General features: G+C 40.9%; 1 protein-coding gene across 1 annotated transcript in view; it reads left to right on the top strand.

The window, feature by feature from the left end:
- The window catches only part of LOC122558798 (host cell factor 1-like), a 117392-nt gene that overhangs the window by 36045 nt on the left and 54102 nt on the right, over window positions 1-27245 (top strand). Inside the window, exons 3-11 of the mRNA XM_043707576.1 lie at window positions 1367-1527; window positions 4887-5092; window positions 6374-6458; window positions 6559-6665; window positions 13693-13872; window positions 17090-17452; window positions 20109-20281; window positions 24809-25006; window positions 25823-26050. Coding sequence (XP_043563511.1) covers window positions 1367-1527; window positions 4887-5092; window positions 6374-6458; window positions 6559-6665; window positions 13693-13872; window positions 17090-17452; window positions 20109-20281; window positions 24809-25006; window positions 25823-26050 — 1701 coding nt within the window. The remainder of the gene's footprint in view (window positions 1-1366; window positions 1528-4886; window positions 5093-6373; window positions 6459-6558; window positions 6666-13692; window positions 13873-17089; window positions 17453-20108; window positions 20282-24808; window positions 25007-25822; window positions 26051-27245) is intronic.

The following is a 27245-nucleotide window of genomic DNA, read 5'->3' as shown; positions in this document are numbered from 1 at the left end:
AGGTAAAAACAATGACTGCAGATGCTGGAAATCAGATTCTGGATTAGTGGTGCTGGAAGAGCACAGCAGTTCAGGCAGCATCCAAGGAGCTTCGAATAACATTCAAGGCTAAGAGGTAAAAACCGAGTTAATTCCTGATGAAGGGCTTTTGCCCGAAACATCGATTTCGAAGCTCCTTGGATGCTGCCTGAACTGCTGTGCTCTTCCAGCACCACTAATCCAGAATCTGATTTCCAGCATCTGCAGTCATTGTTTTTACCTCAAAATTAAAATCTGCCTTATCATGGAACCTTTCACAGCTATAATTATTTTTAAATCAATCTGTTTGGACAGGTTAGATTTCCAGAGCAGGTAGAAGCTGGATTTTCTGGCTCAGAGATAGGTGTACCACAACAACCCTCAAATGCTTTATTTTGGTGCGCATCAGAATGCAAGTTGCAGAGAATGCCAAATCCACCCCACCATATGTGCAATTTTGGAGGAACTGGAATATTAATGAGAAGGGGGGAAATCATTGGCTTATTATAAGTGGCTCCTCCCGTCGATTTTCATTTTTACCCTGCAAAGTGCAAAGGTTATTTACAGAATCTGCCTGGCAGCTGATTTCACCACAATCAATCTAACTTGGATTCCTACTGCTTGAACAGGGAGTTTTTTTTCTCCCCTGAATAAATCCAGGTAATTGCAGTAATAGGGTGAAGAACCATACTATTGTTTTTTAGAAAATTATTTGGAGGCATTTTTAAATTGTGGATTAGAATTAGTGAAACAAATCTATCAAATGTATTGCAAAATACAAAGAACTGTTAACTATCCATGTTAGTGCTGGTTAGTGCAGGTCATAGACAGAGAACACAGGGGGCTAACACCTGCAACACATTGTCTAGCTATCACCATTGTTAACAGCTAACCCGAGAATGCAACTTTTAAAAAAAAGGTTTTGTGATTTACACATGAAAGAAGTGAAACTGTCACTGTATTCTAACAGATGAAAGGCTTAACAGACAATCAATTCTTCAATGTATAATTTCAGTTACATCACACTGCAAATTTTTGCTATAAATTCTGTGTTACGATCGAGCCCTCCACAATCACCTGATGAAGGAGCATCGCTCCGAAAGCTAGTGTGCTTCCAATTAAACCTGTTGGACTATAACCTGGTGTTGTGTGATTTTTAACTTAGTGCTGATAAAGTGTGTTTTGGTGATACAGCTGTCTGTGAATGAGACTGTTGTCCAAGGTTAGCTTGCAGTCCTTATTTTGACATAGTTTTGACACTCTTAAGGCTGTGAAATTGACACCACAGCTGGGTAATATTCAGGAAAGAAATCAACAATCATTAATGTTACTGTGCTTTATTTTTCAGGCAAGCAGATGGGAATGGAAAAAGTTGAAGGCCAAAGCCCCCAAAAATGGTCCCCCACCATGTGCCCGTCTCGGACATTGCTTTTCTGTAATTGACAATAAATGTTATTTATTTGGGGGATTAGCCAACGACAGTGAAGATCCAAAAAACAATATTCCGCGGTAAGAAACCTGGGTGATTACTCTTCTTTAAAACGTCTCCTTTTTCAAAGTCGATATTAATCCAGAATTCAAGAGGTGATACTGAGTTAATTCCAAGAGAGCAGCATAGTTGATTGGGTTGTGAATAGGAAATGAAAGATTCTCTCTGGTTTAGTATTAAAGAAGCACATCTGCATCCTGGAATTGGGAAACCAGTTCAGCTTTGAGTTTCCGCTGGCTGAGAGTCCATTGTCAACGTCATGAGAGCTGTCCTGTGATTATAAGAACACATGATGCAGGGATATCATCACGCACTGTCTTAAAAACGAGTCAATTTTGTTTCTTGAACTTGCACTTCAAGAAGATAAATGCATACCTTTTGTGCAGGGGGCAAATGAGAAATTAAGTGCACGCAGTTGTTATTGCATCAGCAACTCAAATTATAGGCTTTTCACTGTCTAGCTTCTCAACTGCAGCAGCTTAGAAGGTACTGTGGAAGCTGATTTAAATGGGTATTTCTATCTTAAGTGCCGCTGGTGTTATTTCTACTGTGAGGTGTGCATTTTGAGATGTTTTAACTGTGGTCTTGTATAACAGTGCCTCAATTACATTGTGCATGCAGAGTGCAGTGAAAATTAGCACAACATTGGTTAAGATTTCGATTAATTTCAGTTGTTACTAAGTCATCTTCCTCCAATTCTTATGATAATCATTCTGAAAAAGAATAGGTAAGGTTCAGAAAATCTTTAGTGGGGAAAGCCAAAACAAGAGGACAGAATGTTAAGCTTGCATGTCACATGCATGGTGTATTGAACTAAACTTGTGGAGGTTAGTTCAATACACCATGCATGTGAGTGTATTGAGTGATTCTGTGAAATCAGGAAACCCGTTTTCATTTAAAAAAATTAGTGGGAAGGTGAAACTCTTTCCTCCAGAATCTATAGAGTGATTCAAATTCTATGGGACCGAGATCAAGATGATTTTATTAGGTTAGGGTGTCAAGGCATTGAAACAAAGACAAGTAAATGGAGAAGAGTCACTGGACCAGAAAGATTAACTCTTCTTTCTCTCCACAGGTGCCAACAGACATGCTGAGTTTTTTCAGCTATTTCTGTTTTCGTAGCAAATAAATGGAGTTTAAGGTGTCAGTTGAGTATCATCTAAATGAGGGGCTGAATAGCTCATTTTGTTCCTGTGGTCTTGTCAGATTGTAGTCCTTATAAGCCAGACAAGTTAGGAACTGTAGGTTCCCTTTTCCGAAGGTTGTTAATAACAGTTTTGTATTCACGATAGAATGGTAGCATTCACTATCCTTTCTCTCCTGGTGTCTGTCCAGAAATTACTGAATGCTGGCTTGGCCAGCATTTATTGCCCATCTGTGTTTGGCTTTGAGAAGGTGCTGTTTAGCTGCCACCTTCAATTGCTGCAATCCATTTAGTGTAGACACACCCAAAAGCCATTCGGGATATGAGTCTCTGATTTTCGTCCAGCAACACTGAAGGAACAGCAATATATTTCGAAATCAAGATGCGTGAGTATCTTTGAGGAGATCCTGCAGGTAGTGGTGGTTTTGAGTTTACAAGATGCTGTCCAAGGAGCAGTTGTGACTTTCTGCAGTGTAATTTGTAGATGATGCTCATTGCTGCAACTGAGTGGTGGAGGGAATAAGTGTTTATGGATATTATACCAATCGAGCAGACATCTTCTTCATGGATGTGTCAAGCCTCTTGAGTGTTGTTGGGGCTGCAATCATTCAGGCATGCGGGGTGTATTCCAACACACTCCTGACATTTGCCTTGTAGATGGTGAATAGGCTCTGGGGAGTTGAGAGGTGAGTTACTCGCTGCAGGATTCCTAGCCTCTGACCTGCACTTATAGCCACAGTATTTATTTGGTGAGTCCAGTTCAGTCTCTAGTCAATGGCAACTTCTTGAATGTTGATGGTGGGGGATTCAGCAATGGTCATACCATTAACTGTCAAGGATGATGGTTAGATTCTATCTTGTTAGAGATGGTCATTGACCTTCAATTGTGTGGCGTGAAGTTACTTGCCAATTGTCAGCCCAAATCTATCCAGATGTGGAAGCAGAAATAAGCCATACTGCAAGTCAAGTCAGTTCTGCTATTCAATGAAATCATGGCTTTTTTTTTTTACCTTTCTCCCCCATAGCCTTGATTTTCCTTGATATTGTCCAGATTTGTATTTGAGCTTCTGCATCTGATTACATTACCTGTTCGGTAAAGCGTGATGGATGGTCCGGTTTACGTATGTTTTAACATAATTTATTTTTGAGATTCGAACTGTTTGCATGATTTATTTGTTAGTATTTCTGTAACTATGGGGCTTTATTTTAAAACACAGTATCCAAGAGTTTCCTGGAATTTTCATTTACATTGGAAGAATTTGAGTTAAAAAGTAAGCAATTGTCCTCTAGGCTCCAGTTTTAACTGGGCAAGAATTGATTTTTCTTTAGGGAACACACCTAGCTTGGAGTAAAAGGGTTGAGTTTCAAGTTCGACTTGATTCTTGGCTGACGCTGGGTTTGTAAAGCAGTTGCACTTGAGAAAGGGGTAGTTTAGAATTGTTAAAAATCAGTTACTTCAGTGTAAGTAGTTTGGTAAACGTTCCAGACAAGAAGTGCTTGGTTAAAATCCTGAAACGGTTATTTGAAGCTGAGCAAGTTTTTAAGCTGAGTTGTATGAAGGTCCCAGGAAGAGACGATATCAAATTCTCAAGACTAAGTGTTGAAGTCACAGTTACATTAAGCCCTATGGGGGTGATAGAGAAGAGAAATCTCTCTAGTATGCATATTGTAAATGCTTTTGACATTAATGGAATTACATTTTTGCATGTTTTGGAAGTTTTTATTTGCATAACGCCAGTTTGAAAGCAAAATACTATGAATGCTGAAAATCTGAAAGAAACACAGAATATTGGAGAAATTCAGCAGATTTGGCAGCACCTTTGGAGTGTGAAACTGAGTTAATATTTCAAGTCCAGTATGACTCTTCAGAACCCAACTCAAAACATTAACTTTCTCTCTCATCAGATGCTGTCTGATTTACTGAATTTCTCCAATGTTCTCCATATGTTTGTATCTAAATGGTTTGGTTTACTCTATTTTATCTTAATTTGTTACTCATAATAACTTCAGTTTTATTACTGAAACCAAATATGCAGCATTGCATGATTATCTTTTAAATGAGGCCAACTTGTTAAAACAAAGAAAAAAAACAAAATTTGATCTTTCAAATAGTCTGGGTCTGTCTTGACCCCAGTAGTGATGTCAACTGGATTCATGACAAAGGTATCTGCAGAATTGAGAGTAAAATCTAAAGATTCTGGTTTTCATTCAAAAACTGTTGTTTTTTGTAAAAAGGTATTTAAATGACCTGTATATATTGGAACTAAAGCCAGGATCGGGAGTTGTGGGATGGGACATACCAGTCACCCATGGCACACCACCACCACCCAGAGAGTCTCACACTGCAGTCGTGTATCGCAACAAAGAGAAAAAACCAAAGCTTGTCATCTATGGTGGAATGAGTGGCTGTCGACTTGGAGATCTGTGGATACTGGATATTGGTAAATTTGTATTTTATTTCTCTGCAGTTGACAAATCTGTTTTAGGAGCACTAAAGTTTAAAAATGCACTCATGAAGCAGGAAGTATGACTTCTGCACACTGTTTTCTAGATAATTATACCACAATGAGCGAAGACTTGCTGAAATCGGAGACCTCTGCCTCCATTGTTATAAGCTAGAGAAATGGTTTTTTTTTTTGCTTTCAAATTTACGTAGAGGCCTGATTCTGACTTGAGTCTCCCCTAAGAGCAAAGAATTCTGTGTACCTGTATCTTATATTCAGAAGATCACTTTATGGTAGAAGCAGCTTGTGTATGCCATCTATTGCATTTTCTTAACACAAAAACATTTAGGATGTTCGTGTACTCATTTCAGCATTTAATGGAAAATGCAGAAATCTGAAAGTTTGGCATTTAAAAGCACGATTGGAAGATATTGCAATTAAGCCTGTTCAACAATTACACAAACCTTTAGCTAAGTTTGCTAATGATGCAAATAAGAACCACTCTCTTGGTGACATTTGGGCTGACCATAGGTCAAACTTCAGAGCTCTGATCTCTATGGTTACGCCATGTACTGAACTGTAGAAATTTGTTACTTGCTCCCACCAGTTAGTTAGATTTCTCCCTGCCCTGTCTGCTGTCAGTGCTTGCTGATCTATGTGTCTAATCTCCAGCACCTCATCAGATTGAATATATAAAGTGACTTTGTGCTGTAGTTTGGGAGAGGAGGAAGTCACTGTCAAGTTGGTCTTGATCTGTCCTAATGTACTGTACATGCATATGCGCATGTGTGGTTTCCAGAAGAAACTGCTGGTAGAGACCCACTTCCGTCCAAGTGGCTCCTAACCTATGTGTGGTAGCACTATTTTCTTTCCAGCTCCATTTACTCATTAAATTAATTCTCTAATTATCGGAGCTTTAAAGTTGGAGAATTTATTAACATTTTTTGAAAGTGAAAATTGGAAAGATGTTTCAATTGTAGGATGATATACAACACAGAAGAAAGCTATTTGTCTTATCCTGAACCAGATCTTTGTAAGAGGCATGCAATCAGTTCTGTTTGGCCTGCTGTTTCTTCAAGTTGTCCTTCACCTCCCCACAAAACTCCCCCACCCATAATAAATAAATAAATTTATTTATTTTTAAATGTTCTCTTTGAATCTCCGCAGGTTCTTTACGCAGTTACCAAAATAATGTTTTACATATTTATTTATTTACCAAATGCTTGTATTCTATCAGATTAACAAGTTTCTTGAATATGTTTTATTTGTATGATGCAGAGAGCTTAACGTGGAACAAACCAGAAGTTGCTGGAGTTCCACCACTGCCCCGAAGTCTACATTCTGCCACGATGATTGGGAGCAAGTGAGGATCTATTCTATGAAACATGTCAAATTCTTAAGAATTGCACTGCCAGTTATGCTCACAACACAGAGTTTTATTGTACAATTTGTTCCCATCCCAGAATGTATGTTTTTGGTGGCTGGGTCCCCCTTGTGCTGGAAGATGTCAAAGCTCCCACGCATGAGAAGGAGTGGAAATGCACAAATACTCTGGCATGTCTGGATCTGGGTACGATGTATTGCATTGTAACTATACCACTTATTAATGCTCTTTAATCATTGTCCTTATATTGTTTTATTAGTTGTAAATCTTCAGTGGAGCTTAGTAAGTGCCAAAGTCAGTATTTTGTATATTTGTCATTAAAAATTGATTGTAACTTGGGAATTCTGACAAACTATTGTGCTCTTGCAACTGAGAGTGAAGGAATCATGCAATATAAACCAGTCAACTTTGATCTTCTCTGTCATTTGAATCATGGATTGAGATTAATGTTATAAGCAATCGTATATATCTCTAATTTTTCAAAGGTATTATAGAGATGTACAGCGTGGAAACAGACCCTTCGGTATAACTCGTCTATGCCAGCCAGATAACCCAACCTAATCTAGTCCCACTTGCCAGCACTCAGCTGATATCCCTCAACCCTTCTTATTCATATACCTTTCCAGATGCCTTCTAAATGTTGCAATTGTACTAGCCTCCAACACTTCCTCTGGCAGCTCATTTCATATGTGTACCACCCTCTGCATGAAAAAGTTGCCCCTTTTTTATATCTTGCCTGTCTCACCCTAACCCTATGCCCTCCAGTTCTGCACTGTCCCACCCCAGGGAAAAGACTTTGTCTATTTATTCTATCCATGCCCCTCTTGATTTCATAAACCTTTATAAGATCACCCCTCAGCTGATCTCACCGAATGGCAGAACAGATTCAATGAGCCGAATGGCCTATTTCTGCTCTGTGTTATGGTCACACCATCTCACAGTCAACCACATGCTCACTATGCTTCAAATTTAAGGTTTTCCCTCTTGTTTAAATTCCTTCAGCACTATAACCTAGGTGACCTCTACAATTCTCAGATCTATCTGTCTGTGCCCCCCCCCCCCTCATTTGTTTTCACTCCACCACTGTGGCTGTCCCTTTAATCATCTAAATGCCATGCTCTAGAATTAACTTAAACCCCTCAGTCTCCCTTTTCTTACCCAAGATCTCTCTGACAAAGCTTTCACTCACAGTCTACCTCCGAACCCATTTTTGTCTGATTATGTGAAGCAGTGTGATAATTTTTCTGTAAATTAAAGTAAAAATTTAATTCAACGTCTAATTTGTTTTACTCCAAGAATACAAGTTGCAATATGTTGGAGATTGAAAAGAACATAGAACACTACAGAGCAGTACAGGTCCTTCAGTCTTCGATATTGTGCCAACCTGTGAAACCAATCTAAAGTCCAGCTAACCTATAGTCTTCCATTATCATCCATATGTTTATCCAATGGTCATTTAAATGCCTTTTTAATGTTGGCGAGTTTACTACTGTTGCAGGCAGGACATTCCATGCCCTTACTACTCTGAGTAAAGAACCTACCTCTGACATCTGTCCTATATCTATCACCCTTCAATTTAAAGTTATGTCCCCTTTTCCTCATCCGAGGAAAAAGGCTCTCATTTCTCCATCCTATGTAATCCTCTGATCATCTTGTATGCCTCTATTAAGTGTTACGACACTGGGTAAACCCTCCTGTTTAAATTAAAACCAGCAACACAGAAAAGATTTATCCCGTGCCATAATCTATAAAAATCTGAGTGGCCAAGAACTATTTAAAGTAAAAAGTAGCAACTTTATTTCTTAAAGTAAAGCAGAGAATAACAAACTAACCACTGTTTACAATTTATTCACTCTAACCTATCTTTTACCTTCCCTTCTATAATACTAGTCCAATAAAACTCCCAATTAAGATTTACAAAACCACACTTCTTATCTCAAACCAGGCAACTTTCGTGCTTCTATTCAGATCTTCTTGTGTCGTCTTATCGTTCTCTTAGGAATTTCTGCGTCACAGATTACCGATCGAAAAGGTACTTTGAAGAGAGCTATTTTTCAAGCATTCTGTTTACATACTGGGCTTGGCAGTTCTCCTCTCAACTGTTCAATTTTCCCCAGTCTTGTATCCCCAAATCATCGGATAGTCATTGGCTCTTAAGATTGTCAATATACTCAATTCAAATTGGATTGGAATTTGATATTTTGGGGGGTATAATTTAAGCTGCTTGGCTGAATTCGAATTTGTGTTTTTTGTCTCATAGCAACTCAGCGAGTGCTGTTTGTTCTTAATCAAATGTTACTTTGTAAATTCTGCAGCACTCAGTGTACCTTCAAAGAACACCCACATCTTCATAACATAAGTCACCTCTTAACCTTTCTCTTTCTAATGGAAACAGCTCAGGTCCCTCAGACCTTCTCTCCATACCAGGCAACATTCTGGTAAATCTCCTCTGCACCCTTTCCAATGCTTCCACATCCTTCCTATAATATGGCAACCAGATACTCCCAAGTGCAGCCACTCCAGAGTTTGTACAGTTGTAACATGACCTCATGGCTCTGAAACTCAATCCCTCTACCAATAACACACTGTAAGCCTTCTTAACAACATTATCAACCTGGGCGACAACTTTCAGGGATCTATGCACATGAACACCGAGATCTCTCTTGAGAGTGTGATGCTGGAAAAGGACAGCCAGGCAAGCAGCATCTAAGGAGCAGGATGATTGATGTTTCAGCATTAGTCCTTTATCAGGAATGAGGCTTGTGGACCAAGGGAGCTGAGAGATAAATGGAAGGGGGCTGGGGCTGGTTGACGGTAGCTGAGAGTGCGATCGGTAGATGAACGTGGTGGTGAAGGTGATAGGTCAGAGAGGAGGGTGGAGTGGATAGCTGGGAAGGAAGATTGGCAGGTAGGGCAGGGCTAGAGGGCGGTGCCTAGTTGGAAATTTGGATCTGGGATAAGGTGGGGGGAGGAGAAATGGAATCCAAGGCAGAAGATAAGGTGTTCTTCCTCCAGGCGGCAGGTGGTAAAGGTTTGGCAAAGGTGGAGGCCCAGCACCTGCATGTCCTTGGGGGAGTAGGAGGGGGAATTAAAGTGTTCGGCCACGGGTTGGTGAGGTTGCTTCATGTGTGTGTCCCAGAAATGTTCTCTGAAGTGTTCCGCAAGAAGACGTCCTGTCTCCCCAACGTAGAGGAGACCACATCAGGAGCAATAGATACAGTAAATGGCTTGTATGGAAGTGCAGGTAAATCTCCGATGGATGTGGAAGGCCTCTTTGGGGCCTTGGATGGAGGTGAGGGGGGAAGTGTGGGCGAAGGTTTTGCAATTCTTGTGGTGGCAGGGGAAGGTGCCAGAAGGGGAAGGGAGGGTGGATTGGTTGGAGGGGGAGGTGTGGACCTGACGACAGAGTTACGGAGGGAATGGTCTTTACAGAACGCAGATAGTGGTGGGAGGGAACTATATCACTGGCGGTGGGGTCTGTTAGTAGGTGGCGGAAATTTCGGAGGATGACGCAATGTATCTGGAGGTTGGTGGAGTGTAAGGTGAGGACCAAGGGGGTTTTGTCCTTGTTGCGGTTGGATGGATGGGGTTCGAGGAGGTGTGGAAAGTGAATGAGATGCGCTGGAGGGCATCATCAACCACATGGGAGGGGAAATTGCAGTCTTTGAAGAAGGAGGCCATTTGGTATGTTCTGTGGTGGAATTGGTCCTCCTGGGGGCAGACTCAGAAGAATTAGGAATAAGGGATAACATTTTGACAAGAGGCAGGGTGGGAGGAGTGTAGTCGAGGTAGCTGTGGGAGTCGGTAGGTTTGTAGAAGATGTCCATGTTGAGTCAGTCACGTTGATGGAAATGGGGAGGGATAGTCCAGGCGAACTTAAGGTCAGGGTGGAATGTGTTCGTGAAGTCTGTGAACTGTTTGACCTCCTCATGGGAGCACGAGGTGGCGCCAATACAGTCAACAATACAGTAGAGGAAAATGTAGGGAATGGTGCCATTGTAGCTGTGAAAGATGAATTGTTCCACATACCCAACTAAGAGATAAGCAAAGTTCCGAGAACATCTCCGGGACACGCACGCGAAGCAACCCCACTGCCCTGTGGCCGAACACTTTAACTCTTCCCTTCCACTCCCCCAAGGACATGCAGGTCCTGGCCCCCTCCATCATGCAACAACCTGCAACATCCTTCCACACTTTCCTTAACTCCACTGACTTTCGTGTCATCCACATTTACTGACTCATCCTTCTAAGCCCTCATCCAAGTCATTAATAAAAATGACAAACAGCAGTGGACCCAAAACTGAACCTTGCAGTACACTACTAGTAACTGAACTCCAGGATGAATATTTTCTATCAACCACCACCCTCTGTCTTCTTTCAGTTAGCCAACTTCTGAACGAAACTGCTAAATCACCCTCAATCCCATGCCTCTGTATTTTGTGCAATAGCCTACCGTGGGAAACTTTATCAAATGCTTTACTGAAATCCATATACACCACATCAACCACTGTACTCCCATCCACCTGTTTGGTCACCTGAGGTTTGTGAAGCACGACCTACCCTTCACAAAACCATATCAACTATCCGTAATCAAATTATTCCTTTCTAGATGATTATAAATCCTAGCTCTTATAATCCTTTCCAAAACTTTGCCCGCAACAGAAATAAGGCTTACTAGTCTATACCTACCAGGATTGTCTCTAACCACCTCCTTGAACAAGGGGACAACACTTGCTATCCTCCAGTCTTCTGGCACAATTCCTGTAGACAATGATGACATAAAGATCAAAGCCAAAGGCTCTGCAATCTCCTCCCTCGCTTCCCAGAGAATCCTAGGATAAATCCCATCCGAACAAGGGGAATTATTTATTTTCACACTTTCTAGAATTGCTAACACCTCCTTATGACCCTCAGTCCCATCGAGTCTAATAGCCTGTACTTTAGTATTCTCCTTGACAACATTGACTTTTTCTTGTGTGAATACTGATGAAAAATATTCATTTAGCGCCTCTCCTATCTCTTCGGACTCCGCGTACAATTTCCCACTACTGTCCTTGACTGGTCCTAAGCTTCATTCCTGATGAAGGGCTTATGCCCGAAACATCAATTCTCCTGCTCCTCTGATGCTGCCTGACCTGTGCTTTTCCAACACTAAGCTCTCGACCCAAAGCTTACCCTAGTCATTCTTTTATTCCTGACATACCTATAGAAAGCTTCAGGGTTTTCCTTAATCCTACCTGACAAAGACTTCTCATGTCCCCTCCTGGCTCTTCTTAGCTGTCTCTTTAGGTCCTTCCTGGCTAACTTGTAACTCTCAAGTGCCCCAACTGAGCCTTCACGTCTCATCTTTATATAAGTCTCCTGCTTCCTCTAGACGAGAGATTCAACTTCTTTAGTAAACCACGGTTCCCTCACTCAACCACTTTCTGCCTGCCTGACAAGTACATATCAAGGACACGCAGCAGCTGTTCCTTAAACAAGCTGAATATTTCAATTGTGCCCATCCCCTGCAGCTTCCTTCACCAACCTATGCATCCTATATCTTGCCTAATCGCAACATAATTGCCTTTCCCCCAGCTATAACTCTTGCCCAGCAGTATATACCTATCCCTTTCCGTCACTAATATAAACATAACTGAATTGTGGTCACTAGCACTTAAGTTCTCTCCCACTTCCAAATCTAACATCTGGCCTGGTTCATTACCCAGTACCAAATTTAGTGTGGTCTTGCCTCTTATTGGCCTATCTACATTCTGTGTCAGGAAACCATCCTGCACACATTGGACAAAAACTGACCCCCTCAACTATAGCGTTTCCCGTCAATATTTGGAAAGTTAAAATCCCCCATAACCAACTACCTTGTTACTTTGGCTCCCATCCAGAATCGTCTTTGCAATCCTTTCCTCTACATATCTGGAACTATTTGGAGGCCTGTAGAAAACTCCCAACAGGATGACCTCTCCTTTCCTGTTTCTAACCTTAGCCCATACTACTTCAGTAGATGAATCCTCAAACATCCTTTCTGCCACCGTAATACTGTCCTTGACTAACAATGCCACACCTCCCCCTCTTTTACCACTTTCCCTGATCTTAGTGAAACATCTAAACCCTGGATCCTGCAACAACCATTCCTGTCCCTTCTCTGTCCATGTCTCTGAGATGGCCACAACATTGAAGTCCCAGGTGCCAACTCTTGCTGCAAGTTCACCACCTTATTCCGGAAGCTCCTGGTGTTTAAGTAACACACTTCAAACCACGTTCCTGTCTGCCAGTACGCTCCTACGACCTTGAAACCTTATTCATGACCTCACTACTCTCAACCCCCTGTACATTGGAGTAACAATTCAGGTTCTCATCCCCTGCTGAATTAGTTAATACTGTCTCCAAGAGCATAAGCAAATTTTCCCTCAGGATATTGGTGTCCCTCTGGTTCAGGTATCAACCATCCTGAATAGCTTCACCTTTGGGAGCAGGGCGGTGCTGGGTGAGATTAGAAACTTTTTTTTTGAATGAATCCTCATTCCCTTTCCTTTATTTCTCCAATGAAATGTCTGCATTGTGGTCACTAACACCAGTGCTTCACCGGAGGCTCACTGATTATGTTACCTAGTGTGGTGACGAAACATCTGAAAACGGACCTTCCAGCTCAGTGAGAAAGCTTACATCCAGGACCTCCACCTGAGCTATAAATCTTCTCAAAAGTTGCTAACATCCTGGAGTCCTTTGTAGTCATACCTGTCAGAAATGGCAGAGTTTCTTCCCTAAAGTTATGTATGAACCAGATGGGGTTTTTACAAACTTTGTTGATTTTGTGATCACCATTATTGAGGCTACCTTCAAGTTCATACTTACAGAAATTGCTGGAAAAACTCAGTGGATCTGGCAGCATCTGTGAAGAGAAATCAGCGTTTCAGGTTGAGTGACCCTTCCTCAGAATTGATTAACTCCTCAGAAGTTAATGAATTGAACTTAATGAATTTGCACTACCTGCTATGGTGGGATTTGAACTCCTATCCCCACAGCATTAATTTGGGCCTGCAGTTTACTAGTTCTTTACCATCACCTTAGATCATTGCCACCTCTCTCTCTTCTTCCGCCCCCCACCCCACCCCAATAACAACTTGGACAACATGACATATTGACATGTGAATGTGTTTTCTGCACCAACATGCCTTCAAGAGCCTATTGATCTCCCATTTCTTTGTTGAACTAGAAACAATGACTTGGACTCAGATCTCCACAGAATCATTTGAAGATAGTATTCCTCGTGCAAGAGCTGGTCACTGTTCAGTTTCCATAAGTACACGGCTGTACGTGTGGAGTGGGCGAGATGGCTACAGGAAAGCTTGGAACAATCAAGTCTGTTGTAAAGACCTGTGGTATCTTGAAACAGGTAAGTGTATTTTAGGGAAATCTATTTACAGTGCTATACATAAAAGTACATGTTAGAAAAGATTAAAATATGGAAGAGAAGATTGAAAAGGTATTTTAGAGATCCCATTGAGAGCTTAAGACTATATTAGTGTGCTAACCAACATTCATTCTTGAACCAACTATGTTAAAGCAGGTTACCTGATCACTGTCACATTACTAATTTTGATCCTTTGCATGCGTTTTGACTGTTCTATGATGACAATTGTGTCATGACCCATTTGGGAAAGTGTGCTGATTTTAGCATCCAACTACTCTTTTGGTCATCACAAAAGTTAAAAGTCCACAATTTGCCCACCTTGTGGAGTAAGTTTTACAGAAAATGCTGACCAGGGTTCTGTACTTAACATGAATTAGTATTTGGTGCAAAGTAGTAATTTTAACCACAGGATATACATGAATATATATGAAGTGTCAAAATGTAACTTTAAGAAGGGGTTAGAGTTTTAGTTAGTAAACCCCAACACATGCATGCAATCAGACACAAACTGTCTGTTTGTGTCTGATTGCATGCATGTGTTGGGGTTTATAAGCATGGATGGAGGAAACGTACTGGGCAAACACAGCTCAATAGCTCCAACACACGGATTTGATGAGGTGTTCCTTATGTTGCTTCTAAGTCCTTCTGATCTCCAGTCTCCTTATTTTCAACTTCTTTAATTTTTTTAAGTCACGGGGTGTTTGCCACACCAATTGTTCTCTTTTTCCAGAATCGAGTTAGATGTAACAATTCCAACAAATGGTGGGGGAGGATAGCTAGCTTTCTTTTAGGTTTCTCGTTATGTTACTGCAGAGGGAAAGAGACCTATTTCTTTTTGCAGTCTGGAGGTTTCTGGTGTACTATTCACACACAAACTGGCTTCCACAACTGGTCCTGATTGCATAACTAAATCATCTCTGTCTATGGAAGAAGCTTGCTCTGTGCCTACACTCATGTGAGAGCAATATAAGATTATGGAGGACTTAGCGTGAATAGAAAATAACTATTTCCCTCCGTTGGAGGGTCAGTAAACATAATTTTAAAGTGAGCGACAGGAAATTTAGAGGGAACTTGAAGAAAAAATATTTTTACTCAAAGGGTGGTGGTGGTATGGAATGCACTGCCTGGGAGGATAGAACATAGAAGAATACAGCGCAGTACAGGCCCTTCGGCCCTCGATGTTGCGCCGATCCAAGCCCACCTAACCTACACTAGCCCACTATCCTCCATATGCCTATCCAATGCCCGCTTAAATGCCCATAATGAGGGAGAGTCCACCACTGCTACTGGCAGGGCATTCCATGAACTCACGACTCGCTGAGTAAAGAACCTACCCCTAACATCTGTCCTATACCTACCCCCCCTTAATTTAAAGCTATGCCCCTTGTAATAGCGGATAGTTGAGGTGGGCAACCTCACAACCTTTTCAAAAGTACTTGAGTGAGCATTTGAAGTGTCATAGCATTCAATGGGCCTACTGCTGGAAAGTGGGACTGGTATAGCACGTAGTACAGACTTAATGGGCCTAAGGGTCTCTTCTGTACTGTATGATTCTAAAAAGATGTAGTTTTCACAGTGGCTAGACTTGAGTGGCTGTGCAATGCTTTGAGAAATTCTGAAGTTGTGAAATGGACTATATGGTTTCAAGTTCTTGCCTTTTATAAAAATGATGAAGTAGAGCTAAAGCGTATGATGGTGCTGTCACTTTAAAAATATTATTTTATCCTGGGTTTTTGTTTGGGAGAGGTTGTAAAGGCAGAAGTGCAGAAGTCTAGGGAGCTAGAAAGATAAAACAATCTAACAATGGAAGGGGAGGGCCAGTTCTCCCAGTTCAGGGCTCTCTAGTTTTTTTTTAACTGTAACAGTCACAAGATGTTGAAGTGCCAAAGAGTTGCAAGTTTCAGTAGATGATTCCTAATTGACTCCCCCTGAAATCTCTCTGGACGTTGTTCCCTCCTGCCTGTAAGAATCTGTCTTTGAATTTACTTTTTTGGTAAGGGGTGTGTTTATGGGATATTACAATGTTGGAACAGTTAATTAGTTAAGATGCAGTATCGAGTTGGTTAAGTTATCCCATAGTTATGTTATTCTTTCTTTTGTTCATTTTTCAATTCTGTTTTGATAAAGCTAAGTGGTTTGACTGAACACCCACTTCACACCTACCTTTAAAATAACAAAAAGTTAGGGTCTAGGCTACCTTAAAATAACTTCAGAGACCTGGTCCATAACAAGCTCTACAAATTATTGATTACACCATAATTATGAGAGAGACCAGTTTTAGACCTCTATTTCAATTAAACTGCCAAGGTACAAAGATGGTGCTAAGGATAGGATTGAGTGGCATTTAGTTAAAATGGAAAAACTAGACTGAACCATGAATGTAAAAAAGAACTGATAGAAATGTTCAAAATTTATAAGGGTTTTGATGAGTTAAGGGGGTTGGGGATAGCTGATTTACATTATTCAGGGATTACATTTGAGTGCATCACCAAAAGAACAAAGGGTTAGGAGGTGGTATTAGATTGTTAGGAAATGGAGGGCCTTACCTGAAAAACTGTCAAATTAATCCATAGCAGCTTTTGAGGAGTATTGGTTAAATGCTTGGAAATGATTGAACTGCTCTAAATAAGAAGTGTTTTGAAAGATGGTACATACTCTGGGTAGGCAAATGGTCTCCTTACATAACATTCTAAGCAAGAAATCATCACTGTAGATCAAGACACTTGGGAGTAAGTTATTGATGCTGAAAAATGTGTTGCTGTAAAAGCGCAGCAGGTCAGGCAGCATCCAAGGAGCAGGAGAATCGACGTTTCGGGCATAAGCCCTTCTTCAGGAATGACTGAAGAAGGGCTTATGCCCAAAACGTCGATTCTCCTGCTCCTTGGATGCTGCCTGACCTGCTGCACTTTTCCAGCAACACATTTTTCAGCTCTGATCTCCAGCATCTGCAGTCCTCACTTTCTCCTAGTAAGTTATTGATTCACATTTTGCAAGTCCAATGACAGGAAACATCATTTGGTATTGACAGCAATACATGAAAAGATAGTGGACTCAAAAACTCTAAAGCAGCATACTGTTTTGGGTGGAAGGGTGAGCTAGATTGATCAAATGGCCCATGCATCTTAACTACTATCTTATCTCCCATTCTAACTGTACCTACTTCTAGGGAAAATAAACTTTCCATTTTTTTTCTTCATAGAAAAGCCGCCTGCTCCTGGCAAAGTCCAACTGGTTCGAGCAAGTACCAACTCACTTGAGGTCAGCTGGGGGTTGGTCTCCACTGCCGACAGCTACCTGCTTCAGCTTCAGAAATACGATGTTCCAACGGTCACTGCTGCTGTTACTCCTTTGCCAAGCTCTGCAGTTGCGGGCATCCGGCCATCCTGTAGTCCCGCTCCTGCGGCAGCAGCATCAGTATCACCTTCTCCAGTACAATCAGGAGTCCGCTTTGTTACACAGACGACCCCTGCTGTGGGAACACAGGCTGCATCCCTAACCACCAGTGCAACATCGCCTTCTGTAGTCCGGATTCCCATGGCTGCAGCTTCTCCACGTGGGCCAGGTAAGATACTTCTAACTTTATTTGGTAGAAAAAAGCACTAGTGGAATCTTTGTACATGTTAAAGTCACCCTTAGTCGCAGAGGCCTGCTCTCACATTGGAGAGACAACTGGTGGTACATAACTCGAGGGTCACTGCGTCTCCAGTGAAAGGCGAGGACGAGAAAGTGGACCGTTCATGGTGACCTCAGTTGGTATGGGAAGTGGACCCTTCATGGTGACAACACTTTTTGTATCGCACGATAGGCATTCAGTCCAGCCAAATGAACTCACTCACCTTTGTGCACGTGTATGATGATGTGCAAGAGTTGCATTTTCTGACACACAGCAGTGAATTTAAAATACTTGTTATTAGTGTGTAAGGAACTAAGCTATTCCTAGCGTAGATGTACAAATTGTTGTAACGCTAGTGAAAATGGCATTGTGCCTTCATGCTCACCCATGTGTTTCTAGAAATTTCTATAATTGTACTGTTTAAAGCAAATTAACTCCCCACAGAGAATGTGTGGACTGGCATTTCAATTATTTGTTTCAAATCTATTAAATCCTGAGAAAGTATTGAAGCCGGCATCTCAATGTTTCCTTAGTGCCTTTTAACACTCCCTTAATCCTTAATATTTTTCTTCTCTAACTTGACTGTAATTCACCTGAATTCTTTGTCATTGTTTGCTGTTTCTTTAAATTGTATTGGGTTAAAGAGGTTGACTGTTGGCTCATTGCTCATCAAAGTCGGTGTTGCACTTCCACTTCTACCAATCCATGGCACAACCATTTTTAAAGCTGATGGTTGAGAATGGAAGCATCTTGACAAAAAAGATACATGACCCCACTCAACAAATTCTAGTCAATGTTCTTACTGACAGGAGCAATGTGCTGATTATCAAGCCCTAATACTGTTCCAATCACACCATTGGTATGAATGTGTTGGTTCCGTTACCAAATTGGCAATTGATTCTCTTGTACCACTAATCAGAATAAAAGAAACATTCCCCAGACTACTTTAGTAAACTCCCTAAATAAAACTTACTATTTAAAGCAAAAGCAGAAATTATGCTAGAGAAACTCAGTAGGTCATCTTGGACCTGAAAGGTTAACTCTGCTTTCTCTTCACACGGTGGCACAGTGACTCAGTGGTGAGCACTGCTACCTCTCAACACCAGGAGCCCAGGTTCAATTCCACCCTTGGGTGACTCTGTGGAGTTTGCACATTCTCCCCGTGTCTGCGTGGGTTTCCTCTGGGTGCTCCAGTTTCCTCCCGCAGTCCAAAGATATGCAGAGGTTTGTAGAAGTCTCTGAGCAGTCAGAGCTGGAAAGAGTGGGTTGAATCAGAAATCTTCAAGTTAAAATGGGAATGATGCTTCACTGTGATTGAGTATCTGTGTAAAGGGAAAAAGATTTGAATTTTTCTTTTCTTTTTGCTATTTATGTTAAGATTTTTTTAATTGTTAATGTTTTTATTATCATATTTATATGGTGTGTATGGAGCTGTTTTAGTTTTCTTTTTATGTAATAGCCTCTGTCCTTTTGTTAAAAGAACATGGCCAAATCGGTATGAATATATAACCACGATAGTAACTAAACTGCAAAAATAAAGCTCTTGTCTTATCAAACCAGGTATCACTCTGAGATCTGACTTGTCCAATATTGCCTTCAGGTGTGATCATAACAGTGATATAGAGCAATACAGACCAGAAGTTTAACTGAACACGGTCAAAAGAAACCCTTGGGCACTGAGTGCCATCAGAGATGGAACATGTTTCCCGCAGTTTTTAATGAACAGGAATTCACCTGGAGGTCCCTGAACCATTAGCAATAATAATGGGCCATCAGACGTCTTTATTGCTTTCTATTTGTAGAACCTTGCTAAAATGTGTATTTGCTCACAGATCAACAGTGATTACACCCTAGAGATAATCCATTCATGAGAAGTGCTTTGGGACATCTTAAGGATATGATGATGCTACAAAAATGAGGCATTGTTCTCTTTTCCCTTATCTCCAACCTTTACCTCTAACTCAAATTAGTGAAAATACGTAACCTTAGATTTATGCAGAATAATGGCAAAGCTAACAAAACATTTCATAAGGATTGGAAAGTTCCGTGTGTTTCCCCAAGAGATTTGCGAGGTTAAAATGCAACAAAGTGTCAGCTGTGGTTCAAAAGCAGTTCTTAAATCAGTGTGCAACATTTAAGATGAACGTGCCAGTGTACTACTGGGGGATAGCTCCACTGTCCCAAGATGCCACTTACACAAGACATCTCATAAGTCTTCTCAGAGGAGCAGCGAGTCCTTATCAATGTACTGATCAATTTAAGCCTAAATCGAGAAAAGAAATGGTCTGATTGTGATCGTATTGCTGTCTGTGGAGATTAGATTAGATTACTTACAGTGTGGAAACAGGCCCTTCGGCCCAACAAGTCCACACCGACCCACTGAAGCGCAACCCACCCAGACCCATTCCCCTACATTTACCCCTATGCTGTGAGCAAATTGACTTCTACGTTACAGCTACGTCATCAATTCCAACCAGTACCTCATTAACTGCAGAATGCTTTAGGATGTTCTTGAGCATACAAAAGCACAATAAAAATACATGTCTTTCACTTTTGAGGCTAACTGGTTTCTTTGGACTGACATTTAATTGATCTCTCAACATAGCCTCACCGATGATCAGAGCCACAACAGGGCAGCCAGTGGTTGCGTCAGCAGCTTCAGCACCCCTCATCACTGTACAACGGCAAGCTGCACCTCAGGGCAAAACACCCAATACTGTGGCAGCCCTTCCACCAGGTGTTCGCATGGTGATGCCAGCACAGACTACAGCAGGGACTGTAAGTTTTGTGTTGTGGTTTTTGAAGAGTAAAGTCTTCAGTGAACTGTTTTGCAGGTGCAGAATTATATATTATCTCTTATGTTTGTCTCCAAAGCTCTAATTTCTAGTCAAACTCTTCAGCGTGGGTAACTGCTGATGCAACTTAAATTAATCAGGATACTAACTCCAGCTGCCACTTTATATAAACAAAGCTTTTGGTTTAATGGTCAACATTTTAGGCTGTGTAATTTTTATTTTGCAACGCAAATGTGGTAGTGGTTTCTTGGAACATTACACCAGAAAAATGTTTTGTGGATATTTCAGTAAACCATTAATCTGAGAATTTTGCATGTACTCAAAGTCCCTGCCCTGTTCTCCATTCAATTGACAGATATTAATTTGTAAATTTAGCCTGGGTGAGGCAAAGGGGAAGAAAATCAAGCAGCATACACATCATTGCTTACTATCTAATAATTGTTACAAGAATGAAAAAGGAATGTTGGAGGAAGTAATCAGCATGTTATTCAGCATCTCCGTAGGAAGTGGACCAAATGGTCCTGTTTCCATGTTGTACAGCTCTATGACTCAACAACTCTATAAAAAGTTACAAATTTGTTCTGAATTGATGACCTTTCATCAAACCTGGAAGATTTTAGGTTTTAAATAGAAACACATAGAGGTTATGGCAGGAGATAATGGGAAAAGCCTGTGACAGGATAGAGGACAGAAGCGATTAAATGATAAAAGGGATGATGGAATAAGGTTGGGGAAAGGGTGACAATGAGACAAGTATAAAGCAAAACGTGGATCCAGACAAGATCAGTTAAAACTGAATAACAGTGGCCAATGGAGGGAGAACTTGTGGGTAGCACTTAGCCTTATCAAGTGAGTTTAGGCAAAGGGCTATTGCCTGGGAATGGTGGATGATGAGCTGGTAGACCTCTGATATACACTACTAACTGCATACCAATGAGCCCCTCTGACTAAGAAAATGGGAGCAGTTATTAAAATAATCTTGTATTAGAAATGTAGATGTGTATGAATGACAGGCTATATCTTGCGGGCTTATCTTTTATTCTTTCATGGAGCATTCCTGTCGTTAGCATTTGTGACCTATTGCTAATTGCCCTTAGACCAAGTGATTTGGTGGGATGCCATTTCAGAGAGCAGTTGAGGGTCAGTTAAGTTGCTGTGGTTCTGGAGTTGCATGTGGCCAGGCCAGGTAAGGACTGTACATTTCCTTCCTGAAAGATTGTGAGTAACTAATGTTTTTTTTTATGACAATTGATCATAGAACATCAGTTATAGAATCTCAGAATTTTTACAGTGCATTATGTTTGCATTTGCTGCCTGAATGAGCAATTCACTTAGTGCCATTCTCCTGTTTTCTCCCCAAATCTCTGCATGTTCTTTCTTTCTTGGATGACAGTCTGGTTTCCTTTTAGAATATTACAATTGAGCTGCACATTTAGGTAGTGCATTGCAGGCTTAACCATTTTAGTATGAAAAAGTGTTTTCCTGATGTCACTTTTTTGTTTGCTGCTTGCACCGGTTACTTAAATCTATGCCTCATCCTCTTTATTAGTGGGAGCAATTTCTCCCCATCTACTCTGTTCATTGTTTTGAATAATTCCATCAAATCTCCTGTCAAATTCATTCTCTTCAGCGTAAATAGTCCTAATGTCAAGTGACCTTTCTGCTCTTGTACTTTATCCCCCTATTGATAAAGCTATTTTAAAGATACTGTATGCTTTATTAATCGCTTTCTCAACCTGTCTTGCTACTTTCAATGACTTGTGCACACATACACCCAGGTCCCTGTGCTCCTCAAAAGTTGTAAACTTCATTTAAAATTGTGTGTCCATGTTCTTACTACCAAAATGATGTACTTCATATTTCTCCACATTGAACTTCATCTGCCACTTGTCTGCCAACTCCACCAACTTGACTGTTCTGAAATTCTATGCCATCATTCAAGATTCATATCAAGGACAGCACGGTGGCTCTGTGATTAGCACTGCTGCCTCACGACGCTGAGGACCCAGATTTGATTCCAGCCTTGGGGTGACTGTCTGTGTGGAGTTTGCACATTTTCCCCATGTCTGCGTGGGTTTCCTCCAGGTGCTCCGGTTTCCTCCCACAGTCCAAAGATGTGCAGGTCAGGTGAATTGGCCATGCTAAATTCCCATAGTGTTAGGTGCATTAGTTAGAGGGAAATGCATCTGGGTGGGTTACTCTTCGAAGGGTTGGTATGGACTTGATGGGCCGAAGGACCTGTTTCCACACTGTAGAGAATCTAATCTAATACAACAGGCCATCGTTAGTTAGAGTAGCTTTTGGTTTCAGATTTTATTAATTAATCATCCTTAAATTCCACCTGTGGTATGATTTGATCCCATGTCCCCAGAGTCTTAACCTGGGACTCTGGATTACTATTCCAGTTACATTGCCCTACACTGTCTCCTCAACTGTGATGGCCTTCTGAACTGGTAACCAGCTAAAACTCCTATGATGCCTGTGCAAGTTCTTCGAAAGATCTGGCAATTAATCCCACTCCTATTCCCTTTCCCTATAGGTCTACTCATTTTTTTTCCCCTTCAGGTATTTATCCCTTTTAAATGTTGTTACTGTGTCTGTTTCCACCAACTTTTTCATGTACTGCATTCACAGCGTGTTTTTCTTTGTATCATTGCTGGTCTTTTGCCAATTGCCATCTGGTTTCTGTATCTTCTACTGGAAACTGGTTCTCATTATTTACTCCATGAGATTCATAATCTATTTTTGAACTTCTATCAAATATTCCTTCAACCATTCCTGTTTAAAGAACTGGTTGAATTTTCTGAGGAGGTAACGAGGAGGAATATTGAGGACAGTGTCTTGCCGGGGTTTACATGGATCCTTGTTAGGGTTTGGTACTGGCTTCCTCGTTGTTCCTGATATATATCAATGATTTGACCAATGGAGGGTGCATGATTTTAAAAGGTTTGCAGATAGAAATTCAGCTTTAAAAGTTGGGAAGAAAGACTGTAGATTGCAGGAAAATATTAAAGGACTGGTAAGAAGAGTAGAGAAGTGGCAATTGGAATTATGTAGCAGAAGTATGCACCATCACCAAGGTGCACTGCAGAAATTCACTAAGGCTTTTTAAACAGCACCTTTCAAATCCATGATCACTATGGACTAGAAGAATAAGGGAGGCAAATGCCACTTCCAGGTTTTCCTCCAAGCAACTCACCATCCTTACTCTGAAATATATCAGCATTCCTTCAGTGTCATTAGGTCAAAATCCTACAATGTTCTTCCTAATGGAATTCTATTGCAACAGATCTCATTTTTCCCAATGTTGGGTCACTTGGCCAAAATCTCGAAAGTCCCTTCCGAACAGACTGTACCACATGGTCTGCGGAGATGCCATCACCTCTAGGGAAATTAGGGATGGGCAACATATACTGGCCCATTCAATAACACCAACCTCCACGATTATTTTAATTTTAAAAATTGCAGTAGGGAGGTCACAGAGGAAACTTCCAAGGATGTTGCCAGGAATGGAAATTTTTTGTTAAGACTAGGTAAATCTTGAGGACAGTTTTCTTTTGGGATGACAAAGGATAAGGCACGATTTAATTGATATGTATACAATTCTGAAGACCCAAAAAAAATGGGTAGGAAGGACTCCTTTCCCTTATCAATCAGGTCAATAAACATTTAAAATCAGTGATAGAAGGATTAAAGAGAAAATGAGTTATCTTTTCACCCAGGGAGTGGTGGTGGGGGTCTACCTGAAAAAAGTGGTTGAGACAGAAATGCTAATCAACTTTAAAAGTAACATATTTGTATGCATAGATAATGTGCCTTAACCTAGCTAGAAAATGAGATTGGACTGCATAACTGTTGCTCAGCTGTACAGCTGCTTCTTGAAGTTTGGTGCCCAGCATTGGTGACAATACTCCAGCTGGTTGCTAACCATTGTCTACAGCTTTCTTGCTTTTGTATTATGTGCTCCTACTTATAAATTTAGAGACCTTAAAAATCTTAAAAGCCCAAAAATCCCAAAAAAGCAATCTCAACCAATTCTATCACCTTAAAGACCTGTATAAGTACACCTTCTGATCTCTGTGCCTAAATTCCATTTAAAAAAGTTATACCATTTAGTTTCTATCACCTCTCTTCATCCACCTTGTTGAAATAAATCTATTTGCTCTTTTCTGTTAAATTTCATCCTCCAATTCCATCTCCTGAGTACATTGATAGATCAAGAACTTTATGCATATCCTTTTGTTTGTTTCTGTTTTGTCTCCATACTGATTAGTCTCCACTCTTTAGAGAAAGGAGAAACATGGGAAGTCAGAGGACGCATCCAGGACCTCTACCAATTGAAAGCTTTCTTATAGATTTTTTTGTTTGTCTTTACAAACTTGATTTAGAAGATGTTCTCTCTCCTTCCTATTTACTCATTTTTGTGAAGTTGTTGTAAGTGGAAAGGAGGTTTGATTTTGTGTTGGAGGTTAGCATTACATTCCACTCATTTTAACCATTCTTTTCCCAGGCACTCACTTCCAGCCCACAGATGAGTGGAATGGCAGCTTTAGCTGCAGCAGCTGCTGCTACTCAGAAGATTCCTTCCAGCACGGCAGTTACCTCAGTTGGACTTCATCCTAGCACAACACTGGTGAAAACAATCGCAGTTGCTCCCGGAGTCAGTACCTTGGCAACCACTGTGAAGGTAGCCACTCCATCAGTCATGGTATGTCATTTCAAAAAGCCATTGTGAATAACTTTTTTTTTGTACCTTTTTTATTCTTTGGACAGTTGTGTGAAGTAGGATTTGCAGACTGATTAACAGTGACCGTGGATTCTGTTTCCATGGTCATAGTTGTCTTTATATTGGCCAATAAAGTGTTTATGACACTTAGAAGCAGAGAGGATTTTGAGCTCCCATAAAACAGATAAAAAACAACTGACTAGATATACAGCTGAGCACCACATAAGCTATGCAAATTCAGAAGGCCTGTTGGAGCAGGCAATAGATGCTCACTTTACAGTGATGGCCACTTTCTGAAAATGGGGGAAAAAAACTAATATTGAAGCATTAACTGCTTGGTCGAGTTTGAGCCAGACACTTATCACACGCTCACTGCATTCCCAGTCTTTTCTCAATATACTGCCGTTTGAAAACTTGGACATGTTACATTAACTTGCTATATTTCTACTGCCATCCCTTACCCCCTCAACAACTTTGCACAACCCAAACTCAGTATTATAGTTTAGTAGATATATCACAGTTCCAGGAGTGAAATGAGTTAAAATAAACTTGACCATCCACCAATCTCTGAACAACCCGGGTAGCAAACATGGGTCTATACTTGCATATTGTTCTGTGTTACGCTGGATTATCCTGACCTGACTGCTTTTTTTTTATCGGGGGGTGGGGGGTGGGTGGAGGTGGTGTGTTGGGCTGTATTATGGAAATGGTGGTGCCACAGTGTGTTATCAAAAATCCTTTGACCATAATATCTTCATATTACCGTTTATCACACAACTTGATTTGCATGTCTTCCAGGTCAACACACCGGCGACCTCAATGTTGAAGACGGCTGCTGCCCAGTTAGTGACACCGACCCATGCTGCCACTTCCACTGCTTCAGCTAGACCCATCATCACAGTGCACAAATCAGGAACAGTCACTGTGGCTCAGCAGGCACAAGTGGTGACCACTGTAGTAGGTGGGGTCACAAAAACAATTACACTAGTCAAGAGTCCTATCTCCATGGCTGGAGGAAGCACATTGGTAAGGGTGTCAACATTCAATTGTGTTCCTGTTTACTTTAGCAGCTCCAAAATTGATGAGTTCCTGAATGTTCTGTTATGGATAGAAGAATAAGATATTACCTTGTGCTTTCTGAAAGTTTAAATCATGAGCCTTTACTCTCACCTGTTTAAAGGAGTACAATGGGAGGCTTTGAAAGTCCTTTAGAACTAGTCCTTGCATATATGCTGTTGCTGCATATTGAGACTAAGGTTTGGTGCTGTTTAATGCATTTTCTGACCTTGCTGTACATCCAGAAGTCAGGCAGTACTTTATCTTCTGACCTGTGTCATTTTTACATTCTGTATCAACAGTTCCTTGAATCACTATTTCAGGAGGGAAAGAGTCAAGATGGCATTAGGCCTATCAAGTCCATGCTAAGTCTCTGTAGAACAATCCAATCAGTCTCATTTCCCGGTCTATCCCATGAACGCTGCAAGGTTATTTCTCTCAAGTGCCCGTCAAATTTCTTTTTGAAATCATTGTCTCCGCTTCCAGTGACTTCAACGGGAGTGAGTTCCCAGTCTTTACTGTGTACCGCATAAAAAGCTTTCCCTCACATCCTCCATATTTCTTGCCCAAAACCGTAAATCTGTCCATTCAATTCTTTGTAACATCGTTTGATGGGTACAACTTCTTCCTACCTTATCTGAACCTGACCATAAAATTGAACACTTCTATCAAATCACCTATCAATCTCCTTAGCTCCAAGAAAATAACCCAATCTTCTCCAACCTAACCTTGTAAACAAAATACTGCATCACTGGAGCTGGTTGGAAAATTTGCACTCTGTCACCATTCCAATGTGTAGTGATAAGAGCTGGGATACTACTGTACTATTGTTGGTTTTATCTATACCAGTTACTTTTATTACACCCTGCCCAAGCAGCCATTATTACTTATTCAACTTGGTGCGTGTCAGCAGACCATTTCATAGTATGGGAAAAGACTGACCCTCTCCCTCTCTGAACTTATCCTGCAATCAAAAGTAGTGACCGAGGTTTCTTTAACCTGTTCAAGGGATGTTCGAGTGAATTTTAATAGGAAAATATTCCTGAATATATCTCCAATTAGCTGCCCCCTAAGGAAGTCACTTTCATCTCTGGATACAAAATTCATGTGAGAAATGAGATTCTATGCAAAGGGTGATGATCTCCAAAAATGTATTACTACAGGG

The sequence above is a fragment of the Chiloscyllium plagiosum genome, chromosome 18, assembly GCF_004010195.1.
Source record: "Chiloscyllium plagiosum isolate BGI_BamShark_2017 chromosome 18, ASM401019v2, whole genome shotgun sequence".
Lineage (NCBI taxonomy): Eukaryota > Metazoa > Chordata > Chondrichthyes > Orectolobiformes > Hemiscylliidae > Chiloscyllium > Chiloscyllium plagiosum.
The sequence above is the reverse complement of the archived record's forward strand: the minus strand, read 5'-3'. Positions and strand labels throughout refer to the sequence as shown.